Source organism: Hippocampus zosterae, chromosome 3 (assembly GCF_025434085.1).
Source record: "Hippocampus zosterae strain Florida chromosome 3, ASM2543408v3, whole genome shotgun sequence".
NCBI lineage: Eukaryota > Metazoa > Chordata > Actinopteri > Syngnathiformes > Syngnathidae > Hippocampus > Hippocampus zosterae.
Genome location: NC_067453.1, coordinates 13,874,092 through 13,899,301, shown reverse-complemented (window position 1 = coordinate 13,899,301; position 25,210 = coordinate 13,874,092). Strand labels below are relative to the sequence as shown.

Below are 25,210 nucleotides of genomic sequence, written 5' to 3'. Positions count from 1 at the left end.
CTTTGTTGCTGACATGTGGTATGCACTAAATACAGTTTGCTATGCACTCCATAAGGCAATTAAAAATGTTTTTTTGTTTTTCATGAGTGCAAAATACAAACGAGTCAGATACATGAAGGATATTTGCAATGAAATGATGACCTAAAAGTTTAAAGAAAATGAACTCCCTGCATTGCAACACTTTTGACTCATTCTGGAGTAAATATTGAGAAATTCTTCAGAGAAGTGGTCCGACAGGCCCAGTGATCATAGATATCAGAGTTACAGGTCAAAGTGAACATTAATTATTGATATAGATACTAAATGAAACATTGACACAACAAAGAGACCTGCGCATAGATTTTTTTCCCTCAAAGTATAAAATAAGAATTAAAAAAAAAACGAACAAAAAATACTTTGCCACAGAGAGATGGTTAGTATTCTGTTTAAACAGCAGACATGATATTGGAAACAATTGACATTTTGATTCATTCAAGTGCAACGCGACTATTGTGACCACTAACCCCATAAAGACTGAAGAAGCTTTGCCTAGAAAACCACTTTTCAAAGTGGAAATTCAACATCTGTCGCCTCCACCTTTACAAAAAAAAAAAAAAATCAGCGTTAAATAATAGACCACCCTTGAAAAGCATGTGTCGACCAAGAGCCCAGTGTATGTCCAGGAACAGGCTAGCAAGAGATGCTCAGTGTAAATACCGGTACATGAGAACGTGCAGACACCAGAAGAGGAGTCATTTTGGGAAGTGATGTTGAAGGTCACTCGAGGTGGGGGAGATTAGGGTGGAGTGTGCTTCAGTGGTGAGTGTCACACAGTGGGAGGGTTGGCCATGGGCTGTATAAAGACAAGACAGAGATGCTCATTGAGACAAGTGTGTGAAGATTCTTCAAGACACAGACTCTTGATAGATAGGAAAACCTAAGATGCCGCATTACAGGGGTGAGTCTGTCTATCTATCTATCTATCTATCTATCTATCTATCTATCTATCTATCTATCTATCTATCTATCTATCTATCTATCTATCTATCTATCTATCTATCTATCTATCTATCTATCTATCTATCTATCTATCTATCTATCTATCTATCTATCTATCTATCTATCTATCTATCTATCTATCTATCTATCTATCTATCTATCTATCTATCTATCTATCTATCTATCTATCTATCGCTCTTTACATCTGTCGTGATGTAAAGTAATTCGAGCTTTGTCTGTCGTTAGGTGAGATTTTGGATGTGGACCTGAGATGTCGTGACAACAACTTGGCTCACCACACCAGGGAGATTGATTATGAGCGCTTGATTGTGCGAAGGGGTCAGCCCTTTGTCATCTCAGTGCAGTGGTCAGAGTCTGCGCTCCGTGAAAACTCCCTGGCTTTGGTCCTGCACCTTGGTGAGTAAAGTTGCGGTCCTGAGCTCGATTGACTGGTGGATACGAAGTTCAGCCATTTGTGAAAAAAATATATGCGCAGGCCTCTTTGTTGTGTCAATGATTCATTTAGTATCCATATCAATAATTAATGTAATGGTCATGGCCATTCGCTGTAATGCGACTATTTAAAGAGGAATTTTAAAAAAAGAGTAAATCATAGCTTGTTATATCAGCTCAATAACTCTGATGTTCACTATCACAATATTCAAATACTAGCGAAGCATAAAATGTATCCCGCTGAGAATGATGTCTGAAGTGGGATCTTGGTCGATGGCTTGGTTTCACAGTCAGTCATGCCAATAGAAAATCCATTTCATTACTGTGACAACAGTGTTAGAGTGTAGATGAGGCACTTCTGATGAATTTACATAATTTCTCATGTGTTGTTCGTTCAGGCAAGCGAGATGAGGTGGTGATCAGGGTTGAGAAGGGCGGACACAACAAAGACGGTTGGTGGTTTAAGCAGGAGGGAAGGCATGGAGAAGTGACTCTCCACAGCCCGGCGGACGCCATCATCGGCCATTACCGCCTGGATGTGTTGATGACATCACCCAGTGGACATGTGCTTGAGAAGAAAGAGAACATTAACTTTCACCTGCTTTATAACCCATGGTGCAAAGGTAAAGGTTTTTTTTTTTTGGGCGGTATACCTAGCTGAAAATGTTTATTTTGCTCTTGATAAATCTCATGAGGATATTTTGAATGCCCATGTGTGCCGTAGATGATGCTGTGTACATTCCCGATGAGAAGCTCCTTCAGGAATATATCATGAATGAGAATGGGATCATTTATGTGGGCACCACGGACTACATCCATAGCCGTCATTGGCACTTTGGACAGGTACGTGCATATATGTGAATTATTGCAGTTGTGTTACAGCACAGACTGTCAGCCTCACTATGATTTGTGCTTGTTGGATAGAGTAAGCTCCTTCGAGTGAGGGTGTCAGAATGTAACCAGACCACACAAACAAAAGTGTCACCCTTTTGCAGTTTGATGGGAAAGCTATTAATCTGTCATGTCAATTACTCTCTCCTATTTGCATCTTTTTTTTTTTTTGGTCACAGTTCGAAGATAATGTGATGGACATCTGTTTTGAAATCCTGGACAACTCCAATGATGCCTTGAGAAACTCAGAGAAGGACTTGAAACAAAGATGGGACCCAGTCTACGTTGGCAGGATCATCTCTGCTATGGTGAGGACAACATCAATGACATACTTTTCACTTGAATTCCCTGCAATTGGCTGGCAACTAAAGTCATCTGGGATAGAGTCCAGCTCACCCATTATTCGATATTGCATAGATAGATACATAGATCGTGCAGACTTTGATATTCTGTACATGTGTCCAGGTAAACTCCAACGGTGATCGGGGCGTGTTGGTGGGCCGCTGGCAGGAGCCGTACAGTGATGGAGTCTCGCCTTCCAAATGGACCAGCAGTGTTCCGATCCTCCAAAAGTGGAGCAATGGCAGAGCCAGGCCGGTCAAATACGGCCAGTGTTGGGTCTATGCTGCTGTGGCCTGCACGGGTGAGCCTGTGAAACATCTCCAAAAAATTGGCTTGCAATGAATTGAGAGCTGGAACTAGTGCCTTAGTCACAAGAGTTATGAATATTTGGCTTTCGGGAGAAATCTTAAGGTGAACCTAAAATGTACAAAGTTCTATTACCTTTACAGGTCAACGTAGTTTGATTGCATTAACGATTGATAAACGATTACATTTCTAAGGAAGCCCACTTCTTGGCCTTTCTGTGACACTTAATTTTGTATCTCTGTGGAAAGTGCTTTGAGAACATCCTGTTTAAAACCTGAGTTTGTTGTGTGTTCTCGATAGTACTGCGTTGCCTGGGGATCCCAACACGCCACATTACTAACTTTGCTTCAGCTCATGACACTGATGGAAACCTTTCTGTGGACTTCCTGTTCAATGAAAAAATGGAGAGTCTTGATTCAAGAGGAAGGTCCGACAGCAGCTGGTAGGAAAGCAATCACAAATTCACTTCAACAGATCGAGTCTGCCATCATGGCAGTATTTGTCATGCACATTTCTTTCGACCTGCCGCGTTAGGAACTTCCACTGTTGGGTGGAGTCTTGGATGAAGAGACAGGATCTTCCACAGGGAAATGATGGCTGGCAGGTGTTGGACCCAACTCCTCAAGAATTAAGTGATGGTACAAGTCTTTCTTATCTTGTCAACTTTGTTTGTTTCAGGAGATTATAATGATAATCTCATCCAAAGTGACAATAAAATTAGACATTTTACTTCTCAGGGGAGTTCTGCTGTGGTCCATGTCCTGTTACTGCCATTAAGGAAGGCAATCTAGGTGTCAAGTATGATGCTCCGTTTATATTTGCTGAGGTGAACGCTGACATCATACACTGGATTGTCCGAAGAGATGGCCAACGTCAGAAGGTCAGCGTATATTTATTCTTATCCATCTGCAAAAGTCTTTTATGTATTTGATTTAAAACAAATGATGATGCTTCATGTTCCAGATCAGAGTGTCTCAGGACAGTATTGGCGTAAACATAAGCACCAAAAGTGTTTTCAACAACAGCAGAGAAGATGTCACTTCACATTACAAATATCCGGAAGGTTAGTGAATATAGTTGTCACAGTTGCTTAGAAAAATTAACTGAGTTACCTTACTGAAATCAACCGAGTTACCTTACTGATCACTTGGTTTTAATTAAAATGAAATAGATGAGAATAAATTACTTTTTCAGTTACATTTAATGAATGCAAACAACCCGCTTAACATAAAATCGACAACCGGTTCTGCCAGTATTTCATTATAAGTGAATTTTTAACAGGGATGTTTAAGAATATATCTGTGAATTTTTCAATTACAAATTTTTAAAAAACTTTTTTGATTTAACAGAAATAAGTATTTTTATTTATAAAAATTACTCTATGGATTTCATTGACAGGCTGCATGTTTTTATTTAAAAAAATTACTTCCCTAAATATTTTTTAAAGGAAGTCCGTTTTGGCCTGACATATTTAACTGGCAAAACTTAATGTTTATAATGTACATGTGTATATACAGTAGTATACATATGTATATAGTATATGGAGGTTAAGGATAGATTTCCTGGGGCTATAGCTCAGCAATTCTAGTCCGTAGCACTGTCAATAACAAAAATACTGCATACCACAGAGAACAATAGTTTACCGGTGGGAAATGAACATAATTATCAAAAGTAAATTAACAACTTCTTCTTTTCCTCAGGCTCCAAGAAAGAGAGAGAGGTGTACGAGAAGGCCGGACGTCGAGGCAGAGAGACGTCCACTGACAGGACAAAGCCAGGCAAAATGCAGATGACCATCAAACATGCCAGACCTGTATTCGGATCAGACTTTGACGTCATTGTTGAGGTATGAGGAGATTAGACAGTGATAAATGAATGTTCCAGTGGCACACTAGCAGCACTGTGCAAAAAAAAGGCCTCCAATCACTTTGACATGGCATCACAGTAAATATAGGCCTCATTAATATCATGAATTGGTATTCAATTGGAAATTGATGTGTATAGTTAGTCATGCAGTCTTAGGAATGGTTCCGCGGTCCATTTCACTCCATTCTGTGCTTTTATTAGGTATCTGATAAAAATGTGTTTCGTATAGTAGGGGAAGTCACTGCCATTATTTCAACTGGTGACGAAATCGAACGATAACCTACGTTGCTTGCACAGCACTGTCGATAACATCAATTTAGGGTTAGTGTTGTTTCTCATGAAATCATGGCAGCATAATCACACATTCAAATGGACCGGTTCCATTTGCAGTTGAAGAATGACGGAGGAGTCCAAGCTGAAGCTCGTCTGACCATGTTGGCCAAGGCAGTAACATACAACTGTTTAAACCGAGGAGAGTTTGAGAGACAAACCAAGAATGTCTCTGTGCCACCCCACAAAGGTTGGTTCATTTAAAAAACGAGTAGTGGTACCTTGACTTGCATGCGTGTCGAGAGGGGACGTCGCAAGGTAAGCAAAATCTTGAAAATGTGCCGTCACTTTAATGTGTGTTTTCAGTTCACGAGGAGGTGCTGCGCGTGCGGTACGCCGATTATGCCAAGTGTGTCTCTGAGCACCATGTGGTCAAGGTGATGGCGCTCCTGGAGACCCAGGGAGAGAATGAACCGGATATGGCCGTGGCCAAAATCCCACTCAGCTTGCCTGAGTTGCTTGTAGAGGTGCGTGAAGGCTAACGGCATGCACGTTGGCCAGGTGTGACTTTCTCTCAGAAATTGTGGATCCCTTTGGATCAGTACTGGTCTGTGCACGGTTGGTTGTGGACGTCTGGTTTAGAGACTGAATCAACGTATCTATCAAAGCATCACACAACTTTGTTCAATTGTCGTTATGCAGGTTCCTAGTAAGGCAGTTGTACGTCAAGCGGTGACAGGCTCCATCTCCTTTACCAACCCTCTACCGGTGCCACTGAGGCGGGGAGTTTTCACCGTGGAAGGGGCAGGCTTGGTGTCCCCGACTGAGGTCAAGATGAAGTGAGTACACACTTGGAAAAAATACGAACCCGAGACTTCATTATTTTAGCTCCTTTCCTAACATCTAAAACTTTATTCTGTCTTCTTCTCTTTCAGCGGTGAAATTGGCCCAGGTCAGAAAGTGTGTGTCGAGCTCACCTTTACCCCCGCGCGGGCTGGCATGAGGAAACTGCTGGTGGACTTTGACTCAGACCATCTCCAAGATGTGAAGGGAGCCGCTACACTGATTGTTGGCCAATATTTCTAGCCACTGGTTTCACTGTAAAACATTGTGACAGTTATATTTTCTGCGAAGTATATGAAGTAGAAGCATCACCAAAAAAGGTTTTATGCTCCGACTTCACTTTCCTTATAAGGGCATCTAATTTCGTCCATGACCTCTATTGCAAAATTGAAAAGACACAAATGACCACTGGTACATTCATCAAAATTCTCCAAACTGCAGCAGCATTATGTATCACAAATCAAATCAACTGTATTTTTGTATGCTTGGTTGAACTGATTCATGCGCACTATTCCATGATGATGAGTGTGCAAAACTGAAATGCATGATTTGCTCAGCTTTCTTTTCATAAAGATTGTTTCTTGCACTGATTACATTGAGTGTTTTATATTTTGACTCTACCTGAGACATCAGAGAGGTTAATGTATTTTGCAAAGCATTTCAAGGAGACATGTACCCATCCTTTTTTGATGCGCTTGTACTCAAAGTGAATTTTAATTATGCATCCTGAATGATGCCAGAGAGAAATTTCAAATGTTGTTTTTTCCGTTCTCCAACCACTTTAACATCTCCTGTCTGCCGAGTGCATAAACAGTCAATAGGTTTTCAAGGCCTGAAGCGCTGTGATTTTTTTCTCTCTTTTTTTCCATACTGTTCATGTAAATGGAGAGAATCCTTAATTTATTTTTCAATCTGTTTACTCCACTGCTAATCGCACACAAAAACTAAGGTGGACCTTAAGCACAGGTGGCAAACTCTGGTCCTTGAGTACCACTATCCTGCACGTTTAAGATGTCTCCCTCCTCCAGCCAACCTGATTCAAATGATCATGTCATCAGCAAACGCTACAGGAGCCTGATAGTGAGGGTAAAATCCCAAAGTAGAAGCACTTGAGGCCCGCAGGTTAGCAAGTGTAAACACTGGAGTCGCCCCGACTGCTGACATTTGTGTCATCCATGTGGCAAATGCCTCATTACAAAGTGAAGACGTGCTTTTGGATGCTTGAGTGAAGGGAACATTTTCAACTTTGCACCAGCCAGCCGCTCAAGACTATCATCTTTAAATTCATTGAGGCTCATTTAATCAAAAAAGACCAAAGAAGAAAGAAAGAAAGAAGAAAAGACCAAGGCCATGGCCGTCGGACAGCACCAACACCTTCAACCACTCACTCTACACCAACATGACATAGAGTACATTGACAGCTTCACATATCTTGGGAGTAACATCTCAAATACAGGTGGTGTGGAGAAAGACGTCAACAGTAGACTTGGTAAAGCTGCGGGAGTGTTCCAACGCCTCCGCAACATCTGGTCATCGAAAGCCATCACTACGACCACCAAGCTACACCTCTATATGTCAGTGGTTATCCCAACAGTGATTTACGCCTGTGAGACATGGATGAAGACAGCCAACATAACCAACAAGTTAGATGTCTTCCATCGGCGTTGCCTGAGATCCATCCTGAGGATCTCATGGAGAGACCACGTCACCAACGAGGAGGTGATGAAGAAGGCAGGAGTGGCTGAACTGTCAGACATTGTCTCTGAAAGGAGAAGGAAAATGATCGGCCACGTACTCCGACTGCCAAGAGAGAGACCGGCAAGTGTGGCCATGGACTGGATGCCAGAGGGTGGAAAGAGGAAGAGAGGTAGGCCAAAGAAGACGTGGAGACAGACTGCCAAAGAAGACCTCAGTGAGATGGGTGTCAGCTGGCATGGAGCAAGAAGGGTCGCCAGTGACCGGACCAAATGGAGGAAACTCGTCGCCCAATATTCCAAATAGGAACGGGCGGAACTAACCAACTAAACTAACATTTAGTCAATATAAGAACAAAGAGGAAGGTTTGGTTTATGCGACACCTTCTTCAAGTGCTATTTATTGTCCCATCTTTAGAAATTGATATAAAAAACAACTGTTATGTGGTTGATGGTGAAAGGATGTCATCCATGTAAATCATTCTTTTTTTTTCACACCTTCAACATGACTTTTATTACGCGCACCACTTGTCATTTAATTTCGGAGTGATTTATTGTTTTAACTTAAAAGTCTTTACCTAATTTTAAATGATTACGCTTGTAACCTGGGTGATTTAAAAAAATATTTATTATATAAAAAATATGATACATTACTGTACTATGTAATTGAGTTGCCTTGATATTTTATATTATTAGTATATGGTTGCCAGCCTTCGTTTGTCTCTTTCTGTACAGTATTTTTATAGTTCTGCGATAACCACGTGATCTCGGTTGTGTAGCACGTCTGACGTCTTACGTTATTTGTATTGCGTCTAGTGTAATTTCCTTTTAATCACGGCGCGAGTCTCGCATTTGTGTTACCCTACTACTGGAATAATTCAAAATGGAACCGGCCATGTTATTATTCATATTCCCATTTGTTTGCCAATATCAAGGGAGTTGATGGCGAAGCACCTTAGAATTCAGCTTGAAGAACTTCCAACGACTACAATAGTCCGACAGTACGGTAACAAGCGTCGCAGCTTGAGCTCCCTTGAGACTTCGAACAAAACCACTTACACTAAATATCCTATGGACTATGCGCATACGCAGGACTCTCAATCCGCAAGGAGGCGTCTTGGAATTATGAATTTGTCTGTATAAACAATGTAAATATTATAAGTAGTTTAATGAGGTAATGCTTACATTTTGTATCATAAATCTGTGTCTGTGCTTTAAAAAAATCTGATTTCCGCCCTGAGCTGAACCTGAGACTTCTGAGCATATGTATTAGAAATATATACATGAACGGAGTACATTTCATTTACTTTAATTATTATAGTATCTGTACACTAAGTATAGTGGCTACACACTCAAGAAATATTAGTGCTACTTAAAACACTGCCTGTACAGCTAAACCAGATTGTAGTTGAATTGAATTTGTAACAGTGATCAAAATTCTCCGGTTTAAAATTTTAAAACTATTTTTCAATCCGAACAAGACTATTAAAGTTCCACTGCATTACCATGGGTCAGTCTTTGAGTCAAGTTCCCTTTTTTAAAGATGCATATTTTGCAGTGACATTTTAGGTCCACTGTGCACGGAGTCGAATGACCTAATTTAAAGCTTCATAATACATCTACATCAGGGGTGTCCAAACTTTTTGCCAAGGGGGCCAGATTTTATGTGGTAAAATGTCGGGGGGCCGACCTTGGCTGACATTCTTTACATTGAACAACAATATTGTGCAATATATGCACTGTCCTGCATGTTTTCCAAGTCTCCCTGTTGCAACACACCTGATTCAAATGAACAGGTTCAATGTCAGGCTTCCGCAGAGCTTGCTGATGATCTGATCATTTGAATGCATGTTTTTGGAATGTGGGAGGAAACCGCAGTACCCGGAGAAAACCCATATTTAGGGAATTTTATTTTTTTTATTTTATTAGTGGGACATGTTTGTGGGCATTATTTAGTCAGAATCAGAATCATCTTTATTGGCCAAGTATGTAAAACACACAAGGATTTTGATTTTAACTCCAGCACATCGTCTGAGACCAAATAGGGGCTTTCGTGTAGCTGTTTTCTGTGGGACGCATGAGTTGTATCCCAGCAGATTTAAAAATTCTCCACTAGAGGGAGACAGACGTCAAATTTAAATAAAATTTTTATTATAGCCCGAGATGACCGCTTGTACACCAGTGTGTTCGGCGACGCTCCTGCCATTTTGTTTTTTTTTACTTTGCTGTTTGGTGCCTTCTACCGCCTTTATTACAGATTTGTCTTACTGTTTATTGTGCATGTTAAATTGCTCCATGTACAGCACTTTGTATGCAGCAATGGCTGTTTGAAAGTGCTCTATAAATACTCTTGACTTGACTTAAATTTTGTTTTACTATGAGACCATAACACGCTGTTCTGTCTATGACTAAGCTATTTAACGGGGTAGATCGATTACCATGTTGTAAGTCAGGATGGCCGAGCTGTCTAAGGCGCTGCGTTCAGGTCGCAGTCTCCCCTGGAGGCGTGGGTTCGAATCCCACTTCTGACACATTACTTTAATTTTTTTCACTCGGTTGACGCGAACTATATGAAACCGCTTCAACGTGGGCTTTCTTGAATTGGTCCAAATTGAAGTCCAGTGTAAACAAAATTGACTAAAAAAATGTTGGTTATTGTGCACTCCCGCATGTCAATTTATTACCGAATGTAGCTGTTAATTCAAACTCCGTCCAAAATTTGGAATGTAATAATGATGACATTTTAGGTCCACTGTGCACGGAGTCGAATGACCTAATTTAAAGCTTCATAATACATCTACATCAGGGGTGTCCAAACTTTTTGCCAAGGGGGCCAGATTTTATGTGGTAAAATGTCGGGGGGCCGACCTTGGCTGACATTCTTTACATTGAACAACAATATTGTGCAATATATGCACTGTCCTGCATGTTTTCCAAGTCTCCCTGTTGCAACACACCTGATTCAAATGAACAGGTTCAATGTCAGGCTTCCGCAGAGCTTGCTGATGATCTGATCATTTGAATGCATGTTTTTGGAATGTGGGAGGAAACCGCAGTACCCGGAGAAAACCCATATTTAGGGAATTTTATTTTTTTTATTTTATTAGTGGGACATGTTTGTGGGCATTATTTAGTCAGAATCAGAATCATCTTTATTGGCCAAGTATGTAAAACACACAAGGATTTTGATTTTAACTCCAGCACATCGTCTGAGACCAAATAGGGGCTTTCGTGTAGCTGTTTTCTGTGGGACGCATGAGTTGTATCCCAGCAGATTTAAAAATTCTCCACTAGAGGGAGACAGACGTCAAATTTAAATAAAATTTTTATTATAGCCCGAGATGACCGCTTGTACACCAGTGTGTTCGGCGACGCTCCTGCCATTTTGTTTTTTTTTACTTTGCTGTTTGGTGCCTTCTACCGCCTTTATTACAGATTTGTCTTACTGTTTATTGTGCATGTTAAATTGCTCCATGTACAGCACTTTGTATGCAGCAATGGCTGTTTGAAAGTGCTCTATAAATACTCTTGACTTGACTTAAATTTTGTTTTACTATGAGACCATAACACGCTGTTCTGTCTATGACTAAGCTATTTAACGGGGTAGATCGATTACCATGTTGTAAGTCAGGATGGCCGAGCGGTCTAAGGCGCTGCGTTCAGGTCGCAGTCTCCCCTGGAGGCGTGGGTTCGAATCCCACTTCTGACACATTACTTTAATTTTTTTCACTCGGTTGACGCGAACTATATGAAACCGCTTCAACGTGGGCTTTCTTGAATTGGTCCAAATTGAAGTCCAGTGTAAACAAAATTGACTAAAAAAATGTTGGTTATTGTGCACTCCCGCATGTCAATTTATTACCGAATGTAGCTGTTAATTCAAACTCCGTCCAAAATTTGGAATGTAATAATGATTTTTGGATTCCAAAAATTATTATTACAGTCGCTTCAAACGCTTTGAGGTCTGAACTGGGAATATTCGAGTGGGACGAGGTATTCCGATTTCCTATCTTCTTCGAAAGCAGCATCTACCCGTGGTTGGCCAATTTCGAAAGGGCTTCACGTCTTAACATTGACACAGAATGAAGTGAATAGGAATTCATGTTAATAAATATTTTGGGGGGCGTAAATAACAAATGATATTATATAATGTGTTTATACATTATTGCTTATACTTTCATTACATATGTTTCAAGTAGTGGGAAAAAGTTGAAAATGAAAAGTACATGTATTTCAGTGCATGCCAAATAAACTAAATTTATGAAATCACTTTTTGAAAGACAAAGAGATCAAATATCATTTGCTTTGGAAATATATTTATTTGAGTAAAACATGAGCAGCAGCAAAAAGAAGTACAGTAGGAGGAATAAATGATGTTAAAAGTGAAAAAGATAGATGAGTGGTTTAAAACCATACGCCACGAGGATGTTAGCCACAGACCAAGGCCAAACAGAAAATCATGGAGGTGTGTACTGCACCTTTATGGATCAAACTTGAATAGGTTCATCATTTGTCTCGTGCCAGCCAACCCCATCTACTAACTTTCAGGGAATCAGTTAGGCCATGCGTGCCTTAGAAAATCGTCTTAACACTCGCATGACCAAGAGGTGATGCTCTGTTTCCTTTTGGCCTGCCCTCCTCCCACTTTTCAAACATTAACAGGTGGAGAAGCCTAGGGGAATCATATGGGAGGAGTCATAGGGAATTAGCAGCCGGCAGCAAAGAGCAGGAGGATGGCACTCTATATGCAACTGTGTGTGTGAGAAACACAGACAGACAATATTTGAACCTGGAAGTTTCACTGAATACCCAGATGTTTTTTTGTCTGTGTATTTGTCTTTTAGCTTGTTGGGCTTCTTTTTATTTTTTCCAGTGGAGACTTCTCTTTCCCTTTTTATTGTTTTTTTAAAAATTGATTTAGCCGAATATGACAGACTTCCCTTCCAAGGTTACCACAGAGACCGGGTCCCCCAACTCCCAGAACACTCAGCAGGGGGGCAACAGCCTCAGAGGGCTGGCATCTAATGTGACCACTAGCATGGACATGTCTTTCATCAGGAGCATCCCATCTATCCTCATGATGGCTCAAATAGTGAGTGGTTTGGATGGTTCACATCATCCTTTGTTTTCCCATTTGAGGTGGTAAAAATTGGAATCGTGGGTTTAAATTACAAAGTATGTGTGACAAACAGCAAATACTCGGGGCCTATCAAGAATAAATAACACCACTCACTACTTTCATCAATGTTCTATTGTAGGTTTTCAAATGAGTTTGATCAATTAAAAGGGATGATACTTGTGTTTATGTTTGCATTGCATATATCAGTGTAGTGTATCAATGTACTGCACAGTGGAACCTCTGAGGTCAAAAATACTCTGTTCCTTGACATGGAAATAGGAAATAGAATGAATCTATATACATGGTATATTCTTAATCTCTCTACTCCCCAACACTGTCTTCGTTTGGGAAAGTTGTTACCAAGACCGGTTACACAAATCCAATGAAAAAGCATATAAGTCAACCCTTTGAAGCCTTCTCAACTAAGATGTCGTGAGACAGGCAGATGTTTCGCGTCGCTTCACCTCTGATGGAAATCTATCGTTTGCAATTAAGTGGAAAAAACAGGTTAAAAGTAAAACAGAGGAGCGTAAACCTATGAGGGTCACATAACTGAGCTCTGGTGAGTTATTCTGAGGTCCTGTGTGGCATGAACATTGGACTTCTGCAGCATTCGAATTTTACAGCTCCACTGTAGATTCATTGTTTGACCGAGTTAATGGAAAAGACACATGATGTGACAACAGCAAAAGATGATAAGATAACCGAGGAACAGTCTTGATTATTTAAGAACGTTTTCTAATGGAATTGGAATGTTGACTCAACAGAGAGGAGGAAATCCCAGCAACATAATTAACGTGGAAAGTTTGTTCTTATTGATTGCAGAATGCAGTAGTGGCGCATAATTATTGTGTATATTTTGCACTAAGTACCACCTAAAAAAATATGATCAAATGATCGACCTTAAAATACAGTAGCAAAGTAGGCCTAAGTGATCATCAATAACTACAGATGTTTTATTACTAAAAAGTACTAAAACGAATATTTATAAGCTAATGGAACATTTTGCAGAGTTTGAACATTAAATGAGTTAAATAAGCACCGCACACCAAAATTGAATAAATATGATTCCTAAATCATGAAAACATACTGTACTGTACTTGGAAACAAACAAAAAAATGTACTGTACAGAAGAAGTAAAACATATACTACGTATCAAAGTGAAAAATGTCAAAGTATGTTATTCTTGTATGTTAGATTTTTTTTTAAATGTGATTAAATTTGATTTATTTTGAGTGATTTAAAAAAAAATTATAAATCACTAGACGGAGCCCATGTCCTGCTTGTGGTGGTCGTACCACGTTTTGATCATCACAAGCTAGGTCAGGGCTTCACAACCTTTGCTGACCCAAGGCATACATTTTGCATTAGAAATATCTCATGGCACACCACCCACCGAACAAAAATGTCTGCTTAAATCTGAAGACTTCAAACACAAAACCAGACGTCTCAATTGTTTAAATTGTTGTTTTTATTTCTGGTTTCACTTTAAAGTTGATCATTTTTAATGAGGCTATTATGCAACATAAAAGATTTTGTGATTGGCAGACTGCGAGTAGGCGCGGCTCTATTTTTGTACACTACTATTCATTCCCCCCCAAGCTGTTGGTGGAAGAGCATTTAAATTTTGTGCCGGTCACTTCATGTCCATGGCAAAAATAGATGAACAAAGATACATTCTTTGTTGTAAATTTAAAATAAAATTCAGTCCAATTAAATGATTCATTTCCTGATGATCTCTCATGAAACACAAACGTTTTGCAAATGTGACTGGGTCATTTTGGTTGCATTATACGGTACATGTGACTCACTGCTCAACCCGCGTTGTTTGCTTGGATTATCTCTTTATCAAACTGGACCTGGGCGTGTGGGGCCATGTTTCAAGTGTGGCTATTCTACATTTGTCATTTGTTCATGCTTTACGAGCATCCACCTTTATGAGCTCTGGCTGAATACAAGTCAGAGTTATTAGGCCACTTTGTGGCTTTTAGAACTTTCTGTTATATGTAACCCAGCACCCTGATGAAGCGCGTGACCATTTACACGCTTGCAGCATAAATAATTAACTTGTCCTGGTGTTTTATGAGCTCATATGCGGAACTAAATACCCTCAGATGGAATGGAAAATGAACTACACTTGAACATTGTAAGATCCAATACGGAACATTATGCTTTTCATTTAGATCAGTGTTTCCCAACTAGGGGTGGGTGGAAACACTTAATATCTGACTTATCAGATCAATAACCTGTGGCACAGCTGTGCCCGAAATCGGCCCAAAAAATACCCACAGGTCAACTCAAGTGTTTTATGAAAGCTCAGATGACTGGAGAAATGAATGGAAAAAAGTAAAACTGCAACAGGGGGTCTGAATGAGATTCATGTTCAGTGTTTTGTTCCTTATATTTTAAATTTAAATGCTTGATTGAAGGGGACTTATTCAAAGGGGCTCCGTTTTTGGGTGTGAAACATTCTAAGCATATATTCTGCCAAGCAAAAACAAGACAAAACAAGTCTAGGGATGTATGTTTTTTTTATTTGTATATCTATTTTCAAGGCAATTTGTTTGTTTGGGTTCAAGAGGCGACAACATGTAAGAATTAAATGGTCAAATTAAGGAAAGAAAATAACATTGATTTTGATTTAGTAATAAGCTGTGTTACGGTCTACTTTTGAAGAATCTTCAACACGTATGAGTTGGGGGGACCTCACGGTATGACAAAAAGGTTTGGGGGTATAGAAGCCGAAAAATGTTAGGAACCACAGATTTAGACAATAGTACTCCATTTTGCTTGAGAGAGATTAATGTTCTCTCCTGGCCACACATGAAAGGAGAAAAAGATATAACTGGGCTGATTTGCTCACTTTGTCATAATGTGTGCTACTGGGAGAGCACATAATAGGTTGATTTGCGGTTGTCTGCTCTCTTGAATGACCCCTCTAAACGTTAATGGGCATTTAGTAATATGTATTTTTTTTAAACATGCTTGCGTGACATTTTCTTGGCAAACGGCCTGTTGAGTCATGTGTTCTGCAATAACCCTTTAAGGGACAGCTTATCGTGTTATCAGGTTAGAGGATGAATGAACGGGTTTATTTCTAGGTATATATGGGAGAAGCAGTTCATGCATGCTGATTTTTTGACACTATTGTATATACAATTCCAAATAATGACAAAATCTCATATCATTTGTTTTTTGCTAAAAATAGACACTTGGGACCATATACAAGACAATGTTATGATAGGTTGTTGCATCACCTGATGTCTTGTGTGTGCTTTATCTGTGTAGCTTTTAGGGCTGCTCCACTGGACGCTGATCGCCAGCTCGCATTACATGTGGGCACCGGCCAATGGCTGGGTGCTGTTTGTGGCCATCACATTCTGGCTTCTCACCAGCATCCTCTTCATCATGATCCTCTTCGGTGCCCAGAGGAGACTCACCGCTGTACCGTGGCCACTGACGGTACGTAGGAGACAATGGGTGGAGATAAACAAGCAGTTAAAATGAGAAAAGCTGCCACAAACTACACGTGGCGAAAACGAATGGGTTAATTTCAACAGTTTGTCATCATTGAGTTCATGTAGCACTTACATAATTCAGCACAAAAGCTGTTTATAAAAGAATTTGCCTCTAAAAAAAGAAAAATCTGTTTTAGAGAGGCCGACCCGGTGGTCCAGTGGTTAGCACGTCGACCTCACAGTGCAGAGGTACTCCCTGTGTGGAGTTTGCATGTTCTCCCTAGGCCTGCGTGGGTTTTCTCCAGGTACTCCGGTTTACTCCCATATTCCCAAAACACGCATGGCAGGCTGATTGAACGCTAGAAATTGTCCCTAGGTGTGAGTGTGAGCATGGATGTTTGTTTGTCTCTGTGTGCCCTGCGATTGGCTGGCAACCGGTTCAGGGTGTCCGCCGCCTACTGCCCGAAGACGGCTGGGATAGGCTCCAGCACCCCCCGCGACTCTTGTGAGGATAAGCGGATCGGAAAATGGATGGATGGATGTTTTAGAGAGTACTTATCAATACAAGATGAACAATCCATCGCTACATACGAAGTGCTGTACATGGAGGAATACTAACGGTGCAACAACGATGAATATTATATTAACAAGGAAGACATTTATTTTAACACCTCTGCGACTGTGTCAATTAAAAGGCAACATCATTATCGTTTATTGACCGTTGTGATTTTTTTTTTTAAATGCCGACCAGAAGATTTTGAAAATGTTACAATATGTTTCTGTGATGGTTCCTTTGCTAGGTGATGGTGTACCATGGAGTAGCCACGTTCCTCTATCTGACCGCTTTCCTGGCCAACGCTGCATCTGTTCACCCCTTCTACTTCAGCTACTTCTTTGGACATATGGCTGCTGCTGCTGTGAGTGTATTGTGACACCGGACACCTTTCACACTCAATACGCAATGATAGAAGGAATTCGGATGAAGGCTCGGTCAAAAGTATTAAGATACATCATCAAAGTCTGCTTTCAGTTCATTTACAAAACCAAAAAAATGCGGGAGCTTGACCAATATGCATTTCTAAAATCTTAACATTGACTTAAAACAAATAGGATTAAGTTGAATGAAAAATCTGACATTTGTTTTGGTGAAATGGGAATGTCTTGATGGCACCTTATTGACTCACTGGTGTTTTATTGCTTTCAATTGCTCCAGGTTTAAACTATCACCACCATAAACCCTTTGCTAGCTGTACAGATTGGGTTTTCAGTAACATGTTTAACATTCTTAACCACCAACAAGTAGCCTATAAAGTTTATCAATGTATAATAAAACAAAAACTACTCACCCTTTTGAAGCCTGACGAAGATGTTTGTAAAGTGCTCGTGTTATGTTGTGTACATAAGTACATTTGTTTTGTTGACTGGTACAACAAAAGAGATTATCCACCACCTACAATGTAACACTTTTCTTATTATTTAGCATGCTAAACACACCTGAAATTTCAAGAAAAAAAAGTTGAGAGAAAAGAGATGAGGAATAGGTGTGTTTTTATACAATATTGTTACTTGCTCCTCAAATGTAGTCAAGGTGTGTCAATACAAACTATGTGCTATTGTTTAGCTGGAAGCTAAAATCCACAATGCTTCTCTTACATGCACACACAGACACACACACACACACACACACATACACACACACACACACACACACGCACACACACACACACACACACACACACACACACACACAGAGCCTTGGCCTCTGTATTCTAACAAAGTGTTATCAGTGACATGTGTCCAGTTAAAGGCCCATTCGTGTGAAGTTTAATCTTACGACCCGTCATACAACAAAGGCGTGAACACAAAATTGAGCCTGGCAACCTTTTTCTAAGTGGTCATAAGAGCTAAGGTTACTTCAGTGTCACTTCCTGTTGATGTCCTTCAGCCATCTTGTTTCTCTGCCTATCCAGTTCTTTGGCGCCGTGGTGACTGTGACGTACGGCATCAGTGCTTTCTTCTCCTATTTGGACTGGAAAGGAGACGGAGGAAATGCTGCCACCAGCACAGTGCCCACCTAGGAGTTGAAGAAAAGCCTCTCAAATATTTTTTTATTTATGCTAGGTTTTGTCTCTTAAGCAATCAACAAGAGGTTGTATGATTACTGTTGTTGCCCAATGGTCAGACATTACACTCCACTGGATGACACTTATTACGTATTGTCCATTAACAATGTTTGTAAATCCCGCTTTATTTTGAACTTCTTCGACATAGGCCAAAAGCAATTTCGTTACATACCCAGGTTTCCTGCCAGCATCTTTAGTTTCCTGACCCCCTTGTTTCCATCCATTGCTTTTTATTCTTGTATTATTTCAATCCTTCCATTGCTAAAACCTTTCCTGCCTTCCTTCTCTCAAGACACTTTTTTCAGGCATCCTGACACCCTTCCTTCTGTTGCTTCAAGCTGTTTTTCTGACTTCCTCCGTTAACTTTTCTTGCTCCACATTCTTTACCTTATACCAAACACTTTCTTCCCCTGCTTAAATCTAACGCACCGCCTTTCATCAGTACCTGTCCAATAATGCTTCATAATTCATTTACCTGACTCAATATATTTGCTAGTCATAGTACGACGTTCGACTGGTGAGTACCTCCACCTCACAGTGCAGAGGTGCGGGGTTCCATCCTGGCTGTGTGGATATTGCATGTTTAAATATTTAGGAGAGTCGAGCAATCCTTTGGTGAACACAGCTTAATCATGCACATGTACAATAAAACACATTAATTAAAGCAATGGGAGATGAGGCTTTCTGGTCTTTATTAGAAAATGTGTCACAAGCATTTCATCATAGACAATTGTACTATACAAATCTCTATTTACAGTTAAAAATCACTTTTACAGGCACAACATTCAATCCTAACAATATTGAAAAAACGTGGAGTTTTTATATTGTCACCAACTCAAAACATGTAATGCAAACTTTATAGTTTTTTTTTTAGTTTTTGCTTATGATCAGTCTGTGCATGTCTCATATTTACTAAACAATCTTAAGGATTATTACCAACAGTAATATTTATGAAAACCCTCCTGATATTGTTTAGAAATACAAATGAGTGCAATGTCTCTGTGTCATGCATTTTCCATCTTAGAACAGGACTGCAGTAACATAAGCAATTAGCTTTTAGGGCTGTTTTGCACACAACTATACTTTTCAGGCATCGACCTGCGGTAGCACACTGGTTCATGAGGATAGCACCTTGGCCAGAACAGAAAGGCGGGCTCAAGCTGGGATGCGTCTTTCAATCTGTGTAGGGTTTACGTGTTCTCCCTGTGCTTTTGTGGGTTCCCTGACAACTTCCTCCCAAGGTGCAAGAACGTGCATGTAAGGTTCACGCAAGACGACTTTGTCCATAGGTGTGAGTGGTTGTCTGCTTCTGTGTCAGACTTGAGGTTTATGGGTGATCACAAGCTAACAGAGGCTCAATGAACACTACGGCATACGTACATGCTCTTATCGTGTGTGCATGTGTCACTCCAGCTGATTGGATCCAGAGTGGCTAGAGGCTGCAGGGGTTAAAGGCGTGACTACAAGTCCTTGGCTCAGGTCCAGACTGCGTCCCTCCTTTTCCTAGAAAATACTAAATGCATTAAAATATGCCATAACAGCTGATAAAGGCAGTCTTTAAGCATATCAGTTGGCGCACTCACCACTTTGTACTGCAGAACCATCTCCTTGAAGGCCACAAAGTCAATAAAGGACAGCAGGATGTCAACAATGTCACCTGACACCTCATCTTTGTGCTGCCTAGATGGAAGGGAGAGAGAGGCATGATGGGAATCTATCTTCCATGCAGTCTTGTGGCCAGTTGTGTTACAAGAATTGCTTACACAACATTAGATTATTAAACATTGAGTACATTGAGTGAATCCATGTTCTAGCCGGAGTCAACTAGACACATATTTGTGGAAAGTAGTAATTGGTGTAAGCATGTTGAAATGATACATCTCAACTGAGGAACTAAAATCTTTGTCAGGGTGGAGCCAAGTTTAGCCTGGTTTGTTGGCGGACGTTATGGAGAAACTTCACCACATGTGCATGCAATTGTGCACTTGCAGTTTTGTTTTTTTTTTTAAATCAAATCATCTGTTATCAATTTTGAAGGGTACTGCTGTAAATGCATTTCAAATGATATTAGAGTTTCTATCAAATAAAAATAAATGCCTACCACAGAGAAGAATGTTGATAATTTATAAATTGAGGCTTCAAAATTGTGAAAAACCTTCCTGCGTTCAGCCACTTTGGGCATGTCCAGTGAATGCGCTGAAACCACGCCATGACTCAACCACCATTGAAATACCATTTCTACATCCCAGAAAAATGTCACTTCATCTCAGGTCTTTCTTATACCTACTAGGGATGTGAATCTCAGCACTGAGGACGATTCGATACACATCTCGATGCACTACCAGCGATGCGATACTTAAACGATACATGGAATTTTTTGCCGACACGATGCGATACGTTTCACCGTCTTCACGATGTGATACGACGCGATACACATTTAGTTCAAATCAATGCGATCCGATACGATACAGTGCAATTTGTTGTGATATTGTGCAATTAAACATGATGCAAATACGCAAAGAAAAAAAGTTTTAAAAAGATGGAATTCAGTATGGTATTGCAAAAAGTAGACCACTTTATTCCTTATAAACAGTAGAACGTGTAAAACAACTTATTTAAGCCCTTTCACAATTGGGTTTTGTGCAAAGAAAATGTAAACAATTTGGCACCTGAGACTCACAGCTGTTGCTGTAGTGTAAACACAAACAGACTACTCACTGAGTGTCTTATATGAAATATCCATCTCCATAGGACAGAAAAAAAATACAATTGAAACAATGTGGAAGTCACAGCCTCAAAGCTGCTGTGTGTATTGTAGCGTACACAGACCACTCTCACTGAGTGTCAAAATGAAATGTCCAAAAGAGTCATCCATATATAGTTTTTCCTTGCGCGGTCACAGTGAGCTGCAAGGGGACCCCCAAAATAAGAGGCGATTTTTTCTGATCCTGACCTGGTTTGCTAAGAGTTTCTCCGGTGTACAACGAGGAACTGGACGGGGAGGCGGGGGAGGGGGCGGGAAACTTGTTGGGGATGTGGTGCCATCGTTTTAAGTGGTTTGCATATTTGTGGTGCTGCCGTTGTATGGCTTCGTAGTGCGACATTCTTTGCAAATTACGGAGCTTTTATCAATCTTTCCGTCTTTCTTTTTGAAGCCGTAGTATTTCCAAACATAAGATCTGAATGTTGCGGAAGCATTAAATACAGTAGTTTCCTCGCTGCTGCTTGCGCGAACTTCCATAGTGTTTCGCTAGTTGTGTACTGGACTGTATGTGACGCACGGCTACCGTCCGTATTCAACACAAAACGCAAAACAATGATGGTGCATTCATGCGCCTAGGAAAGGGCAGATAGGTGACGTTTAACATGAATAAAACGGCGCTTGAATCGGATTTTACCAATACCCACCAATGCATCATGATGAATCTCGATTTCACCCGTCAATTGCGTTGTACCCAGTGAATGAGCCGATGCACTCGCATCGCGCACGAGCGCATCGATATATCGATTCATATCGATTATTTTCCACACCCTTAATACCTACACATAAGCATGTTTGAGCCACAAAAATCTATTTAGTTAAAGCCTCCAGTGGCAATTCCACCTTTTCTCTGTACGACATGTGCCACGGCCAACAACGAGGTGCTCTAAAGCCGACGCACCAGCGGACTATCTGAAGAGAAGATGCATTTTTGAAGTGGAGGCATAGCTAACTCAGCAACTGCCCGTCATAATTGCACAAGACAAACACTGATGTGAATGAAAATGCTCAAGTTTTCGTAAGGCTGGGGAAGGGAGGACTCAAAAATAATTTTCAGGGTTTTTTTGGAGATTTTCAGCGATGATCATCAAACATCTATCCACCCATTTTCTAATTCGTTTATCCTCACGAGGGTCGCGGGCGTGCTGGAGCCGATCCCAGCTGTTATTGGGCAGTAGGTGGGTTACACCCTGAACTGGTTGCCAGCCAATTGCAAGGCACACATAGTGTTAGAGGAATCTACGAACAGAAGGATATCATGTTTAAAGCTCCATTTAATTTGGGCCTGTCTAGACGTGTTGCGTATTTAGCGTCCCCAAATGTCTGCGCGCTAGGGTGTCGGCCGTCTCGGGAGGAGGCTCTTTGAATCCAAAGTAATCACATTACCGCAAGAGTGCGAACAGATAGAAGGAGGCTAGATTGAGTCTGAGAATGAGAAAATTAAAGGACGGTCTAGAAACTGGTCGCGGCCCAGGCAACCATTTGTCATCTGCCAAGTCTGCGACTTGTTCATTCGTGGGCGATGGTGTTAAAGTATCTGTGGTTCAAAGCTTGACAAAAGCTAATCACATCGGCGACCGAGGGTCCGGACTGGGGGTGTAGTATGCAAATATCGGGGGCAGTGTCTTTCTTGTATTTTGCATATGTAAACGATAAAAGACCGATGAGGAGCACGATGTACTTTGACTGTAATCGCAGAGCAACTGCCGGCCGTTCGTTCTGAAAGATCCGCTGCCGTCGGACTGCATCAGCAACCTTCCCCGAGTCGAGTTCTTCTATTTAAAATTGTCCAGGTATAACTCTGACACACAGACATACAACCATTCGCGTTCACACTCACAACTACGGATAATTTAGAGTGTTCCATTAACCTGCCATGCATGTTTTTGTAATTTGGGAGGAAACTGTAGTACTCTGAAAAAACCCACGCAGGCATGGGTGGAACATGCAAACTCCACACAGGAAGGCCCTGCACCTCTGCACTGTTAGGTGGACGTGTTAACCAGTCGACCACTGTGCCACCTCATCATCAAACATGTGTAATGTAGTTTGAAACAAAAATCGGTTTTGGGGTAAATGGACACTGAAAGTGATTTCTATGCTTACATGAGATGATCAATGAAGGTGGACATAACAAAACCAGGGATCCTCTTCATCAGCTGGTGTTCTACATATTTCTCCAACAGCTCCACCTACACACAAACAACAAATGGAAGCACACACGAAAGCTCCAGGCTGTCATATTATTAAATTGTATTTAAAACCGGTGGAACCCTCAGCACCGTTCAGGGTGGCACAGATATATGTAAAAACAGATTCAATGCAATTAACCTATCATGCATATTTTGAAGATATGGGAGATAGGGAAAACCAACACAAGAACAGAGGAAAACAGAAGAAAATATGCAAACTATATGGAGGGCCAGAGTTGAAATCAAAACCCAATCCAAACCCCGAACCTCAAAACTGAGACGGATATGCGAACCATGACTCACATATTCATTGAAAATGGGTGTGTAGCTGAGCTTGTTCTCTTCAGTGCTGTCAAACTCCTGATAGTGTTTCTCCATGAAGTTCCGCTGTAGTAGCTGGAAATCCTCCTCTAAAAAACGGCATCGCACATTTTCATTCTCACAAAAAGCCTGCGCATCACGACTGGAGAGGGAGAGTGATTTGAAATTATCTCACCCATAATGATGTCTTCTATGCAACCAATGACAGAGTCGAATGCAGTGTCTGCAGCTGAGGAACTGAATGCAGAACGAAAGACATCGGTTCACAACACGAGAGACCAACATATGCTTCTTGGATAATCAGTGTGCTTTTCAATCAACCTGGAAATTGCAAAGGTTTCGTCCTCCATGTCAACCATGTCCACAATGTTCTCACCGCAGCTCTGCACCCCTGTGGCAGGGGAGAGGGTGTGAGGCGACGTTTGCTTTAAAATGTAAACCTCTTTACTTCGTCAGAGCTGTGTATTATCGCACACCTTATAAGTTTAGCTCTATACTCAGCGACAACGTCAGCTAGCACGCTAGTGTGGCCCCGGCTAGCTAAACACGTGAGCGAAGATATAATAAATATAATATAAATACTGTAATCATGTTTTGGCGGATTACTACGGTTAATTTCAAGATCAACTAAGTACATTTTCCCACTTACCTCGTCCACGAATATCCATGTTTTAATGTTAATCTGGAATCGTAAATTAGTGAAGTAGCGGTGTTACCAAGGAAACGACCACCTGGTGCTGTTTGAGGTCGGGTCCGACAGACTACATGCGAGCAAAAAAGTTCCGACAAGATACGTGCACGATGTTGCATTCGCGGATGGATCGGTAAAAGCAACTCCCAGGTTACCCGAACGCCTGTTGACTTCAGACATTTGGTTCAAAATGTTGGTCCTTCCTTGTAATGTTTTTACAATATTCAATGTGAGTGCTAAATGTATGGACAATGAAAGGAGAAACGATGTGATTGCATCTTTCAATATAACCGTTTACGAGTGTCATTAAAGCAGACGCCAAAGGGTACTCAAAAGTAATGCGTGTATCAGGTTTAAATAGTTTTGAGTTTTCATTGTAGATAATAAATTTGTAATTTTTCGAGTAAGTTTGATAATTATTTTTACGAAAATGCTTAAGTTTTAGTTTAGGTTTATTTAAAAAAATATCTATTTGTCGAATGCAAATAAATGTGTCTGTCATAAATAAACTATACTGTAACTCAAACAACGGTTTGACCTTCCTTCTTCCTTATGAATGTGCCGCAATAACGAAATAATTAGATTCAAAATGGATCCGGAAAGCTCATTAACAAAAACGAAAACCAAGGACTTTTTCACTATTGGTTTCATAAATGGGGGTGCTGGAGCCTATCCCAGCTGTCTCCGGGCAGTAGGCGGGGGACACCCTGAATCGGTTGCCAGCCAAGTCGGGTGTCGCCAATCTTATTGAAACTAAAAACGACCCCGTGACAAATACAAAAGGCTCCCAGTTTTACACACACTTCTGAAATAAATGTCCTCACTGTACCTTCAATCATGATATTGATTACACGTTCAAACAAGCTTTTTTGGGATCTCGATATACTTTTTTTTAGTAACTC

At 40.7% G+C, this 25,210-nt stretch overlaps 4 protein-coding genes and 2 non-coding genes across 6 annotated transcripts in view; 4 read left to right on the top strand and 2 right to left on the bottom strand.

The window, feature by feature from the left end:
- Window positions 1–25,210, bottom strand: part of aars1 (alanyl-tRNA synthetase 1) — a 90,570-nt gene that overhangs the window by 22,132 nt on the left and 43,228 nt on the right. The window lies entirely within an intron of this gene.
- On the top strand, window positions 382–6,540 carry tgm2l (transglutaminase 2, like). Its single transcript, XM_052061700.1, has 15 exons — window positions 382–937; window positions 1,225–1,395; window positions 1,830–2,054; window positions 2,156–2,274; window positions 2,502–2,630; window positions 2,788–2,965; window positions 3,271–3,412; window positions 3,505–3,608; window positions 3,708–3,850; window positions 3,934–4,033; window positions 4,671–4,816; window positions 5,227–5,356; window positions 5,473–5,633; window positions 5,809–5,945; window positions 6,042–6,540. Exons 1-15 carry the CDS (start codon window positions 922–924, stop codon window positions 6,190–6,192), a joined length of 2,052 nt encoding a protein of 683 aa, XP_051917660.1. The 5' UTR covers window positions 382–921; the 3' UTR covers window positions 6,193–6,540.
- On the top strand, window positions 10,092–10,174 carry trnal-cag (transfer RNA leucine (anticodon CAG)). The gene has a single exon. It is a non-coding gene; the product is annotated as a tRNA-Leu (tRNA).
- Window positions 11,270–11,352, top strand: trnal-cag (transfer RNA leucine (anticodon CAG)). Its single transcript has one exon. It is a non-coding gene; the product is annotated as a tRNA-Leu (tRNA).
- pllp (plasmolipin) lies at window positions 12,349–19,021 on the top strand. The gene is made up of 4 exons (XM_052061834.1): window positions 12,349–12,735; window positions 16,051–16,224; window positions 17,021–17,137; window positions 18,191–19,021. Exons 1-4 carry the CDS (start codon window positions 12,571–12,573, stop codon window positions 18,296–18,298), a joined length of 564 nt encoding a protein of 187 aa, XP_051917794.1. The 5' UTR covers window positions 12,349–12,570; the 3' UTR covers window positions 18,299–19,021.
- arl2bp (ADP-ribosylation factor-like 2 binding protein) lies at window positions 19,019–24,513 on the bottom strand. Its single transcript, XM_052061836.1, has 7 exons — window positions 24,267–24,513; window positions 23,939–24,008; window positions 23,793–23,854; window positions 23,600–23,706; window positions 23,211–23,296; window positions 19,927–20,023; window positions 19,019–19,846 (listed from the first exon to the last, which is right to left on the bottom strand). The coding sequence occupies exons 1-7, from the start codon at window positions 24,283–24,285 to the stop codon at window positions 19,748–19,750; spliced, it is 540 nt and encodes a 179-aa protein (XP_051917796.1). The 5' UTR covers window positions 24,286–24,513; the 3' UTR covers window positions 19,019–19,747.

What these genes read in the sequence shown, in the direction of transcription:
- tgm2l (XM_052061700.1), top strand. An exon ending in TTATAACCCATGGTGCAAAG is followed by an intron (nt 2,055 to 2,155) that starts GTAAAGGTTTTT and finishes TGTGTGCCGTAG; the next exon opens with ATGATGCTGTGTACATTCCC. An exon ending in GAGATGGCCAACGTCAGAAG is followed by an intron (nt 3,851 to 3,933) that starts GTCAGCGTATAT and finishes TTCATGTTCCAG; the next exon opens with ATCAGAGTGTCTCAGGACAG.
- arl2bp (XM_052061836.1), bottom strand. An exon ending in GAAACCTTTGCAATTTCCAG is followed by an intron (nt 23,855 to 23,938) that starts GTTGATTGAAAA and finishes TTCTGCATTCAG; the next exon opens with TTCCTCAGCTGCAGACACTG. An exon ending in CATAGAAGACATCATTATGG is followed by an intron (nt 23,707 to 23,792) that starts GTGAGATAATTT and finishes GCCGTTTTTTAG; the next exon opens with AGGAGGATTTCCAGCTACTA.
- pllp (XM_052061834.1), top strand. Translation starts at nt 12,571, where the DNA reads ATGACAGACTTCCCTTCCAAGGTTACCACAGAGACCGGGTCCCCCAAC. An exon ending in TCCTCATGATGGCTCAAATA is followed by an intron (nt 12,736 to 16,050) that starts GTGAGTGGTTTG and finishes TTATCTGTGTAG; the next exon opens with CTTTTAGGGCTGCTCCACTG. An exon ending in GACATATGGCTGCTGCTGCT is followed by an intron (nt 17,138 to 18,190) that starts GTGAGTGTATTG and finishes CTGCCTATCCAG; the next exon opens with TTCTTTGGCGCCGTGGTGAC.